This window comes from Gallinula chloropus (genome assembly GCF_964237585.1).
Source record: "Gallinula chloropus genome assembly, chromosome: 5".
Taxonomy (NCBI): Eukaryota; Metazoa; Chordata; class Aves; order Gruiformes; family Rallidae; genus Gallinula; species Gallinula chloropus.
The window spans coordinates 50,606,779-50,619,338 of record NC_140090.1 but is presented as its reverse complement, the minus strand read 5'-3'; the positions used below and the strand labels follow the sequence as shown (position 1 = coordinate 50,619,338).

Sequence of the window (12,560 nt, the reverse complement as noted above, 5' to 3'; positions counted from 1 at the left end):
AAAACATATCCATGATTGCCAGTTTCATGATTTTTAAATTAAAAGACATTTAGAACATCTTACAGTTAAGTTCAGCTGCTCACTGCTCAAATCACATATTTGATGTATACACACATCCCAAAGCTATGAAAACAACTCACACTGCTTTTCTTTGTTTCCCTTAAAACCTATCTCAGTACACCCTTACAATTATCATAGAGTCACAGGATTGTAGGGGTCAGAAAGGCCCTCAACAGATCATCGAGTCCAAGTGCCCTGCCAAAGCAGGTTCCTTAAGACATTAGAATTCTTCATGGTCTCATCTTGCCAGCTCTAATTCAAGTTTCTTCCTATTCAAAAGTAACCTGGAGGTTGCTGGATTTGCTTGAAGATACGAATTACTGTTCACTTTAGAACTTGCACCCTGAAGTACCCTGTCATTTCACCAGACTGTTCTTGTTTCATTCACCATAAATATAATGGAGTTTTATCCTAATTTCTCTTTTGGACTGGGATCTGAAACAAAAGAAACCAAATAGACTACACCTCATATATATTCTTAAAAATACATTGTTAATGTTATAATTTTTATTGCTCAAGTCACAGAGCAAAGGCTAGTACTATATATGGCACATCCTCTAAAAACTCTGTTCCTAGCCTGCTACAAATCTCTGGAGTTCCATCCGAGTTGGAGCTGAAACAGCCAAGCCAATAGTCTCATGGGAAAACTGTACCTGTAGAAGGTTTCAGTAGCAATTTAAGAGGCAAAATTAGGACTATCTATATCTATGCAAAATGGCACGTTATTAAAAAAACCCCACAAACTGCAAAGTGGATCCTGGGAGGAACGAGCGTCCATTCAAATCTCTGAATAGGTAAAGCTGTGATTAAAGCTCAAGTGTGAATTCCTCGAGCGACAGAGCATGCTCTGAACTGCGGGCAAGAAATGCTACATCATCCAGCATTTGCCTGCGTAGCTGGAGACAGGCGACCAAGAGCTAGAGAGGGGTAGGGGGTCACTGACAGTAGGAATTAAACCAAAATCAAATTGAAACAGCAAAAATAAGCAAAGAAAACAATTCTGAACCATCCTAAGGGTGATTTATGAAACTACCAGAACAATGTCATTCAGTAAACTGTTGGAAAAGGAGGGGAAAACCCACCCTGCCACAAAGGAAGGGAGTCAGTGCAGGTTTAGGATGGGCTGCAAAATGTCTCTGCCTGTGCAGCACAGCTATGAGAGCTGCCTCTGCCTCCAATCCACACCAAGGGACTAGCACCAGTGCACATTCCATACCTGTATCCAAGAGCTATTAAGGTATTTGCTTGACTGGGATAAAAAAATTGATTGTATTTTTTTTTAACTGAAACTCAGGATATTTGGTATTTTTTTTACACTCCATTTTTATAACAACTTGGATTCTGCATACCATTTGCTTTAATTGTGCAGCACAAATCTCAAACTTTAAAATTCCTTAAGTAGAACACCATCATTGTAATTTTCCCTAGGTAAATAGCTTTCTGTTATTTCTCATTCAAATTTCTCAGCAAAACACTTCTAAAATCAGTTCTTATGAGCCCAGCCTTTACTCTGACATGAGCCATCAGCTGCAAAGGTGTACTGACCAATCTGCCTTCATTTGGACCATATGTGGTGAACGATTCATGTATTTGTGTCTTCGTGTCACTTGTCTGAGGTGCATTAGTCATATTGCCTTTGACCTATTTTTTCCACGAGCAGCGATTCCTCTCCTACTGAGCATCACGACTCTGCCAGCCCTGTGACTATGAGCTATGAATTGACAAAAAAATAACACTGAGCCTTAGGGGCTATTTTATTCGTGAGGATTGGTTTCCATATTGGGGAAGGAGGGAGAGATAACACACCACAGTTTGCCCAGATGGGTAATAAAACAGGTTCATGAATGATTAAAATCCACATGCTGTAAAACTCACCTTCGCTATCTCTCTGCTGATGCATTAAATTAAAATCAATAATAGAAGAAAGAAAATGATATTGCTCTGACAAAAAGAATGACCAAAATAGAATGACATGATATGGAAGGTGATCTCACACAATACAGACATAGGAAGTAAAGAGTGTAAATTTATTCATGCAAGAAAAAACCAAAACAGATTAAAACTGGAAATGAAAAAAAAAAAAAATCAGGATTCTTCAAACCTGCTTGAAAAGCAAGATTCCCTCTCAGAAAAACAGGAGTTTATAGCCAGCAATTCCTGTCCTTTTAGCAGGTATCACCCCTTTTTATGTTACACAGCATCTTGCATGAGGAAATTGTGCTTTGCATTAGCTCTGCACTGCTTCCCAGAGGACTGCAAACCTGATATTAAACTGCAAGTCACAGGGCTTTTTTTATAATTGCAAATGAGAACACATCATGACATGATCGCTTACCTCCATAACCAGCCCCATCAGCTTGCACGCTGGTTTGGACTGATGAAGGGGTTGGATCCTTGGGTGCCGGCAGCTGAGGAGTTTCTTCCTGGGTTGGCAGAAACGCGGAGCACAGATCGGTTTCAAGGGCTTGTAGCTTCAACAAAGAATTCTGCAGACAAAAGCAGAACATTGGGCTAGATAGAGAACAACGGAACACAGCGAGAGCTCTTCAACCCCCTCAGCCCATGAGCAGCGCCTGCAAAGGGGTGTTCCACCAGCAGCTCTGCGCGGACGCGCGAGAGACCAAACGTGCACTATTCCCCCAGTTTCTTGACTCCTGGTTATTTAAGTCCCAATTCACATGGATTATTCATGACACGTGGGAAAGATGACTTCGTCAGCAAAAGACAGTTTATTCTAGGAAGCCAAACTGAGATGGTATCCCTTTTCTCAGTCTTGAAGCAATACACTAAGCAAGTATTTCATTCATTGGGCTGACATCACCATCTGATGACATTCTGTCCCTCCCCATTTGCCATTCATAAAACACAAATCCCCCTCTCCAGCCTATTGTGCGGTATGAAGCGGTGAACAAAGAGTTACTGAGAACACGCTCCCTCATGGGATTCTTGGAATTTTTTTAATTGGCTGGTTTAGAGAGACTTTTTAATGTAGACACAGCTCTTACGCAGGCTGCTGCCACCTCTGCGGGGCAACCAGAGCATTTCCACTCCGTTTCAAAGGTAAAATTAACAGATGGTTCTTTCTTGCTGCAGACAAATCAGTGAGGACAAGGCTAGTTATCTCTAACATCACTTCCAGCTCCTGTGTTCTGCTTGGTCCACTTCTCATTTTAATCTTTAATGCTGCATGCAATATTCAGCTGTACTATCGGACAGGAGCATCTTGCTGTGATGTAAATGCTGTGAAAGCCCTAATCACCATCTGACTGGGCAAAATGAGTCACTACTGATACCCTAGTATTCAGTTCCCCTCTCCCAGGGAATACACAGCTTGCAGCGTAAAATAAAAGCACATAAGGCTGTCCCAATAATCACGCAGCTGGCAGATGGAGTTATAGGGAAGATGTTAAGTCACTCAAGCAGTAGGTATTTGTGAAGAGCAATTTCTGAAAACAAACCTGAGTTGCAACAGAAAAGAAAAAAAAAATCCTCAAGTTTATATCCTGAAAAACTCCTTTATCACTCTATCAAAGACTAGAAGCTGATTTATTGATTTGTTTAATGAAATAATAAATGGATTTATTGGAATTCTTTCCTTCGTGTAACAGCATGTCATCTATGTAGTGAGTAGTTTAATATATCTTTGCTTTAATTTTATTGTAAAACAGCCCATTTTATAATTTTATTGTAATACAGCCAAGGATGCCAGTAGTTTGAAGTTAAAAATAAAAAACGAGAAAAAGGAAACTGATTTGGCTGAGAACAACAGGGAAGATTTCAGCCTTAATTCTTTCATTCCTTTTATAGAATTCAGGGAGTGAGAAGGAAGAAGTAACTAGCTTTTTCTAGGAAACACCTCAAAATAGGGAAGTTTTGAAAAAGCACAAAACCACCACAACTAGATCCTGCGACCCTCTACGTGCTGTCAGGACCACTTTCAAATCCATTTCTCATTCCACAAAACAGGTTAGGTTAGAATCAAGCACTTGGTATTTGGCTTCAGCCTAGGTCTCAAAGGAAATCCAGGAACACCTTCCTTCTCCTGGTCCTCAATGAACAGGAGCTCTGGCCATTCCAATCAGACCCAGCTTGATATTAGAGACATGGGAGTAAAGAAATGGCTTGTGTTACACATTTATTTTAGACTGGAGTTCCTCTCATCTCTTGTCAAGATACATTTTGACATCTCATCCTATAGTACCAGAAAAGCAACAACGGGAAGTTTGAGCACTAATTGATCAGGAAATGTCTAAATGTAATACTATTCTTTAACAATATGGCATGATACAGTGCTGGTTTCTAAGACGTGAGGCCGAAGACACTGTTGCTGCACTGTTTGGTTCAATAGTTGTATTTATTGCTTCAAACTGATCTTTTGACCTATCCGCTAAAAGGAGTATACTGAGCGTGCAGATGTCCTCAACATTTTACCACAGAATCGTAGGGGTTGGAAGGGACCTCCAGAGATCATCAAGTCCAACCCCCTGCTAAAACAGGTTCCTTAGGACAGGTCACACAGCGAGGCATCCAGACGGGTCTGCAATATCTCCAGAGAAGGAGACTCCACACCCCCTGGGCAGCCTGTCCCAGGGCTCCATCACCCTCACTGTGAAAAAGTTCGGAACTTCCTGTGCTCTAACTTGAGGACATTGCCCCTTGTCCTGTCCCCACAGACCACTGAGAAGAGGCTGGCCATTTCCCTCTGTCTCCCACACTTCAGATATTTTTAAACATGGATCAGATCCACTCTGTGTCTTCTTTTCTCAAGGCTGAACAGCCCCAGTTCATTAGCTCTGTAGCCTCCGCTGGACTTTTTCCAGGAGATCTCTGTCTTTTCTGTACTGGGGAGCCCAGAACTGGATACAGTACTCCAGGTGGGGCCTGACCAGGGCAGAGTAGAGGGGCCAATATAAGGAATTCTGTCTGCCTCTCTTGTCACTGCAATATTACCTTAGTGCCCAGTTGGCATATCAGCCAGCTAGAAAGTCCCAGCAATGCCCTACCTGGCTTCCTGCTTTTGGTGTATTTAGTAGACTTCTTACCATCAATTAAGCATCTTCTATGAGGCACTTTCAAAATCGTCTTTAATCCTCTACAGGATTTTCTTGAATTAGAGACAGAATTATGGAAACCACCTCACTTTCAACAGCTTTCAGGTGGCAGTGAATTTTCCATGTCAAGGGAAGGGTTCTGACTTGAGTCACGGTTTTGGAAAGAGTTTTCAGGACATGACAGGCCTCATTTTCCTCTGTCTCTCATCCCAGCTAGACCTAAAAGAAGTGTCTGTGGAATTATCACAACAGATGGGGATCTAGCAAAAGATGACTAAACCAGTGAGGATCCCTGATCCCAGCCTGGAGCTTACCAAGAAACTGCTGATGGCTAGCTAGTGAGGAAGACAGACAAACATATCAGAAGAGCACACCATGTAAGTGAACATAGGCAACTAAATGATAAATACACCTAACCTTCACAGACTGTTACTTCAAGGATTTGACCAAAAAACACCCCTATGTCATGAAAATACATTCACTTTGCATCACTATTTCTTATGATACATTAATATTTATGGCAGGTTGGGCTACCTTGTTGCACATTGTATTTCAGCAATGCTTATGCTGTAACTCACCAGCTGGTTTGTATTCAGTTGCTCTAAATTACATTTTTCACCCATCTCTGAAAGGTGGGTGGATGGCAAATTTCCAGTCACTGCCAAATACTAAAAAAAAAAATCATATAATAATAGTAGAAATACCTTATATGATTTCAATAATGTGCCTTTGACAAGGATTTGATGTAGGCATCAAATGGTAAAAATGGAGAAAAGAGTAAGTAGCTTTGATCATTTTGATGTTACCAGGGAGATGATGAATCTGGAGTATGCAATCAACCTCATCTTACTCCTAAAACACAGCCAAGTACTGTGGTGCTGCCACAGCATGGTATACATGAAAAACTACCACATATTTACGGGAACACAAGCAAGGAGACTTTAAGCAAAGTCCAAGCACAGAGCCACCCAGGGTCAGCAACTCATGGGCAGCAGAAGCCTCCCAGTAAAGGGTAGTGAATTGCTGCCTGTCCTGCTACATGTCCTGTCCTGCCCCTGTCAGAGGACTGCTGGAAGTACCAGCAATGCCAGAGCAGCCAGGCTTGATCTGCCAGCCTCAGACCTTCTTCTCCATGGTGGGAGCAGGATGTCCCCTGTTTCTGCAGCTGCAGCCTAAGCAGAGCAGCAAGGTGCTCTGAGGGTTGGACACGGCCGTATGCCAGCAATTCGTGCTCTGTCCTTGGGGTCATTGAGGGTGGCCCATGTGCTACCAACTGCTGGCAAAAGGAAGGCAAGAAAAGAAAAAAAGTAAAGTCTAAGCCCTGTTTTTACCTTCTCAAACCTCCACGTTCCCCCTAATTCTCCAATATTACCAGTACCTGTACAGACCTGATGTGACTGCGGGTACTCTGCTGCCATGGTGGGGTGTGCTGCACGTGCTCAGCAATCTAATCTGGACACAAACCAGCCTGTGCACATGATACCTAAAAATCCCTCATGGTGCAGGCCCGCCCCCAGGGCCATCTCCGCCCTTGGCCATTGAAAAGTAGTTGCAAAACATGTTAGAAGCAAATACGAAGAGCTAAAATACATAGAGAAAGAAATGTTAGGTCACGATGGGTACAGGCATAAATTTCAGTAAGGCTCTATATGGGAATAGGTATCACTGAAGTAATTTAAGCTGTGGTGTATGGTATCAGCCAACAATCTCAGTTCAGATGCTTTGGATTTGGTATTCATTCCAGCTTTACTCTGGTGCCTAATACCAGTGTTTCTGCTGCGGTAATTCCTGATCCATGCTAATGCAAATGAAAGGTCACATTAAAATGAAAATTGGAACCTTAAGCTTCTTTGGGAAAATAACCATACTGCTGCCTCTTCAGAATACTATTTTCCAAATTCGAAAAAGCAGCAGTTATAGCTGTCTTGGACAAAGGTTGCTCGTCTCTTTTTCTGTTCTCTTCAAGTAACCAACAATTCAAAGAACTTGAGCTGTGCCAATTCCACTGAAAGAAGAAAAGAATCCCACATTATTCCAGAGCCAAGAAAATGGAAAAATAAAGATATTTACAGGAACTTGGAGGAAAACAGAAGAGAGACAGCACGGTATTTCTTTCCAATCCATAGATTCTGCTAATGCCTTAAGAAACCACAGTCATCAAAGCATCACTTCAGCCCAATAGAGAAAACACAGTGTATGAGGATTGCCATTGGCAGAGGAAGCTCGCCCTGTAGTAAAGAAACCATCTTGACAAACAAGTAAGTTTATAGATGGTACCCTGACGACCATCCCTCTTTCCACCCAGTGATTTCTGAAAATCAAGATTTGAGATGATAGATAAACTCTAGATGTAAGAGATAAATACCACACACCTACACTGCTAATTTCCTCTGGAGAACAGGACATGGAATAAACAAATACTCCCAATTTATCACCAAAATGGTGTGTCAATTAGTGGTAGTCCCTCGAAATACCTTATAATTTTATTGCCAGGAGGTGCCACTGGTAACTCCCGCTCCAGATGGAGCTCCCTGGATGGGGCCCTGCATGATCAGCACCATGTGGTGACTTGGCCAGCTTGTCCAGGGGGTAGACAAGGTGCCAAAGGGACCCTCACAGCCCCAGACTCTCCCTTGTTGCACCAAGAGCTACAGTACTGCCAAACCTGCTAATCAATCTGTGCCACTGTGCATCCACACAGAGAGCAGGCAGCTAACAATGGCAAAAACAGAGCCTCTGCTGTTAGAAATGAGTTCTTTCCCTGAAAAAAAAAATGACTGTTAGCAGCATCCCTTGTTTCATCCTTGTGGGCAACCTAAGGGCAAATATAAGAACTGAGGGAAGAGAGAAAGGGAATCGGTCTGCCCTACCCTTGGACCCTGCCTGGTCTCCGCCTTGGAGGCTGACAGGGAGAAGGGAGGAGAAGCAAAGCCCAGACTTGGTGCTTTCTGAATAAATGGTGTTGCTGAATATTAAGGATGCCTGTACCCTGCCCCTGTTCCTCCAGCACAGGAAGGCAGCCATTTATTATATCCAGTTTATTGAAGGATTTACTGGGTTTATAAAATTGGTTGAGGCAGAGAAAAATCCAAGTTTTCAGTGTTTAATGGCCTTTGAAGTGATTCATATAGAAGAGAAACTGAGCAAATATCAACCTGTTCAACTTTCTTCACTCTAAGGAAATTAACGCTTTTATACGTCACATTAGAACAGTGACACACAGAAACATCTCTTGTTTTTTCAGGTTAAAACAAAATAGGTGTGTTTTATGTGAACATAAATAAATCTCTGTGGTGTCTGTATGGCAATATTTGTGTCTGGAGGCATATGACGTTTTCAATAAAGAACTTCCTTTATGGGGAACAAACAAGCAACAGTAAGATAGAACAAGATATGCCCTGGATCTGTATAATGCCAAGGGTGAGCAGTGAGGAGTGACAGCACTTTCCTTAATCCAAGGAGGGAATTCATTTTCTTATCACATATGTCTGTGTGGCTTTGCAGTAGACCTGAGACATCAGCTAAGGTTTTGCAAAAGAAAGTGCCAGAATGTAACCCTTGCTCGCTCCTCCAAAATTGCTTGCAAATTATTTTCATTTCTGATCTAATTATCTGTTTTAACATCTCACACTGATTTTATTTATTATAATATTTTATCTTAACCTTTAAGGAGTCCTTTGCAAGAATTTTACATGGCAGCTTTTAAGTGGAAGCTTTGGTAATTATTAGCAGTGGGGCTTCTCAGAAGAAACAATAACCTGATGATTTCTCCCAGGGCCTTAACTGGCTAGACAAAGGCTGAGTATATTCCCTCACATTGGTCATGGAATGTGCCTTACCAGTTAGCACTGGGATTTTCAACAGTGAGCTGCACAATGAGGACACAAATGCACAGGAGATAACTCACTGTAAGGAGAAGATTAAGTCTGAATTCCTTTAAAAGGACACATTGTGTTTTCCCCCTAATGAGAGTCAGGCATCTATTAATAGACATAGATGTTCTCTGGCTTGTTATGGAAACAAAGCTGTTTTTTCCATTTTCTGTTCTTCTGTTGTCTTGTTCTACACTTAAAAATACTGTCAGCCCTTTGTTTAAGTCCGGTATTGTTCACTGCCCCTGCCGTACGTAAGCGTGCTCCATGCTAGTATGCAGACATCCTGGCTTGTGGGAGAGGCTTTATAAAGTCTGGATAATTGCAAAGCTCAGTTTGGGCCCCCAGCGTGTTGCCGATTGTGAGAATCTAGCCCAGGATCTTCCATTGTTCAGCATGATCCCACAAACAACCTCTTTGTGCTCTACCCTCACACCATCCTCCTGCCATGATCCCTGTGAAAACAGCTCTTGTTTCAAGTGCTGCAGGTGTAATTTGGCTTTCCTTGCTTCCTCTCTGCACTCCAACACCTCCCTCCTCCCATCTTACAAGAAGAATACATTTTAGACTACATTGTACTGCTCAGAGTGTATTTATGCAGCACGTAGCAACCTTGAGATCTCCTTATTTTTAAACAAAACAGGATAGCTGAACACATTTGAGCTGTAATATGAGGAAAAAATCAAATGTTCTTAAATGATGGCATTTCCCTCAGTCAATATTGAATGCTTAATTCTCTTCTGAGGACAAACAGAAAGTTGGATTAAAATATTTTTAAATCTCTTGCTTCTGGCTGTTAAAACGTTACAGAGGTCTCGTATCACACTTCCAAGCTTTTCTTCAAAAACCTGACTGGAATGATTCATTAACAAGCCAAGCTAAGATTCTCAAGCGATTACATTATTCCAAGACAGACTTAATGAAAACCAAACATTTAAGTGAAAACCTGTAACATCACATTTCAACTTTTGGTTAAGCTTACCTCATTCAAGCTGTTAAGTTGCTCGGTTGGTTCTTTTGGTGAAATGCAGGTCTCCTGATCTGTTCTACAAAGCAAACCAAGAATTTCCACTCAATAGGTTGCTTATCTGTGCTGCAAATATTGCAAACTTTTTCATGTCTGTACATAAATTACAAATTATGGAATAAAGTTGGGGTTTTCTTTTTAAAAAATAACTTTTCTACCAAATGTCCATCTGTATTCTTCACCTCATTCAAAGCAACAGTGATCTTACTGGAATTCTAAATAATAAGCTTAAACTGTGAACAAGGTCCTAGAAGCTATGACATTAAAATCACTCTCTCTGTGACACAGAAAGAGTCCTATGGAAGTATGATTAGCTCTCAGTGTCTTGGTGAGCTAATAGGGTTAAAGCCAAGAAAAAGCTCAAACATGCTTAAATCTGAGCATGATTTGTTCCACGTGCTTTAGGGCCAAGAACAAATTTTCCTGTATCAGAGCCATAGAGAATAAATCTTTCCATATTTAAACTTGATGGTATTTCAGGCTCCCAAGTCTTCAACTTCCTGCTTCAGTTCTGTTTTGCAAATCTCACAAAGGCCCAAGGGACTCTTTGTGAGGAGCTGCGGATGCTTTCAGCAAGAGAGATTTCCACATTTTTCTCACGAATGTCATTCTGCAGCCAACAGAGACGTGCACACTTTGGTTCTCCCTCAGTGTACCCGTGCTTCTCCACATGGAAATAAGAAAGGAAGGTCCCACACTGGCAAGGCAACAATCTCTTCCTTCTAACTACGGCTAATGAGACAACCATGCCCCACCCAGGCAGACGTGGTCATGGCCTAGGGCTCCACACACCTGCCAGTTTATGAATTCACTCTTCTGAGGAACGAAACTGCAGCCTAACAAAACCCTCCTAAAGATCAGCTGGGCAAGCTCAGCTGCCTCATACCACAGCTCTGCCCTTCCCCACAGCAAACAGGCTTTCCACACTCCGCTTCAAGGCCTGACACGGGTCCACCGCAGATTGACTCAACTCAGTTGAAGCAAGAAAACTATTGCTGTCTCAGCGAATGGGATTCCTCATTGCTGAAGAGGTGGCAGTGTTTGCTGCCCCCTGTGAGACTCACTCACAGACATGATCAAAACTAGACCAAACCCAAGATTCCTTTGGACAAGATAAATCATTTTTTTCAACATACTGTGCTCAGAGTCATCCCAGCAAAACAAAATCATTTTACAAGTCTCTAGAGACCTCCAGAACAGGACAGACAGATGTGCAGGCCTTTATTGTAGCTCTTCACAGATTTATAAGGCATTGAAAGACTGAAATGATGGATACATCACTTCCCTTAGCAACACAGACACATTATATATATTATATATATTATATTCACACCAGGGTGAACAACCACTTGCCCCCACACAGGATCCAAGGTCTGCAATATGCAAAGGAACAAAAATGAGTCATTTTGGTGGTGGTACATCTAGCACAGACCAACCATCCTGCACCTCCTGCAAGATACACTGATGAGGAGTGATTTCTGGAGATGCTTCAGCAGCAAGTTGCCTTGGCTGACTGTCGTACAAGTATCTGTCTACATCTTTGTGCAGCTCTCCTCATATAGACTCTTCCTGCCCTCTCACCTCACAATGAATAGCAAATGTCTCCTTAATGTGAAGAGAACAGAAGGAGAATGGAATTAGAGAGGCGAAAGGAATTAGAGGGGCAAAAAATTGCCTGACAACTAATGTCTTACTTTTAGGCAGTGGAGGGGACAGTCTGAGGCAGCAGAAGAGACATAAAGAAAGCTAAGAAAAAGCATGGGGAGAGCAAAAGGACTAATTTAACACAGAAAAGGGAAAAACTTACATTTTGGTTCATATAATATGTAAGGAAGGACCTGCAAGGTTAAAAACAGCTGAAGAATGAAAAAAGAGGGATTTATTGTACTGAACTAGAGGTAGACATGAAGGAGAGGAAGAAAACGACCTGTGTTAGATTTGGACACTTATGGCATTTATTTGGATGACTCTTTTCAGAGTGCATAACACACAGCAAATTTAAACTCACCTTAAAAAAAATAAACCAACAAAATACCTAAATACAGCAGCAGTTCTTACAGGCACAATACAAAGTTCTACATAATTTACAACTGTATTTTTGCATTCTTTGGATTCTGGAGATACTGAAATCATCAAGGTGAATAACCATATGTGTGTTTGAAGAAACATGCATGTGCTAGCAGTCATGTCAGTGTGTTGAGCTGATCTTACTCTCCAGAGAAAGTTTTGGGATGTGCTTTTTTTTCTTATTTTCACCAAGACTAACTGCTCTGCTAGGCAAACGCAGGTTATCTGATTGTCACCAGGCAACAAAGGGCTTACAATTTCATAACTATGGGTTGGATCCTACTCTCATTAAAAGTCAATCACAAAATATCCATTAACTTCAAAAGCAGCAGGAAGAAGACCTAATTTTCCATCTGTGCTGAGTACATTAAAATTATTTTAAGCCTCATTTGAAATTTTGAGTAATTGCAGACAGCCCTTATTTTGTATAATTTACATCATCTAAAATAACAAAAATGGAATTCTCTCTGTGGCTACTACTCA

The 12,560-nt window shown here is 41.5% G+C and overlaps 1 protein-coding gene across 1 annotated transcript in view; it reads right to left on the bottom strand.

Moving 5' to 3' along the window:
• The window catches only part of FAM13C (family with sequence similarity 13 member C), a gene marked incomplete at both ends in the record, with an annotated part of 50,251 nt that overhangs the window by 20,145 nt on the left and 17,546 nt on the right, over positions 1-12,560 (bottom strand). The window contains 2 exons of the mRNA XM_084265156.1: positions 2,396-2,546; positions 9,966-10,029. Of these exons, the coding sequence (XP_084121282.1) occupies positions 2,396-2,546; positions 9,966-10,029 (215 nt within the window). The remainder of the gene's footprint in view (positions 1-2,395; positions 2,547-9,965; positions 10,030-12,560) is intronic.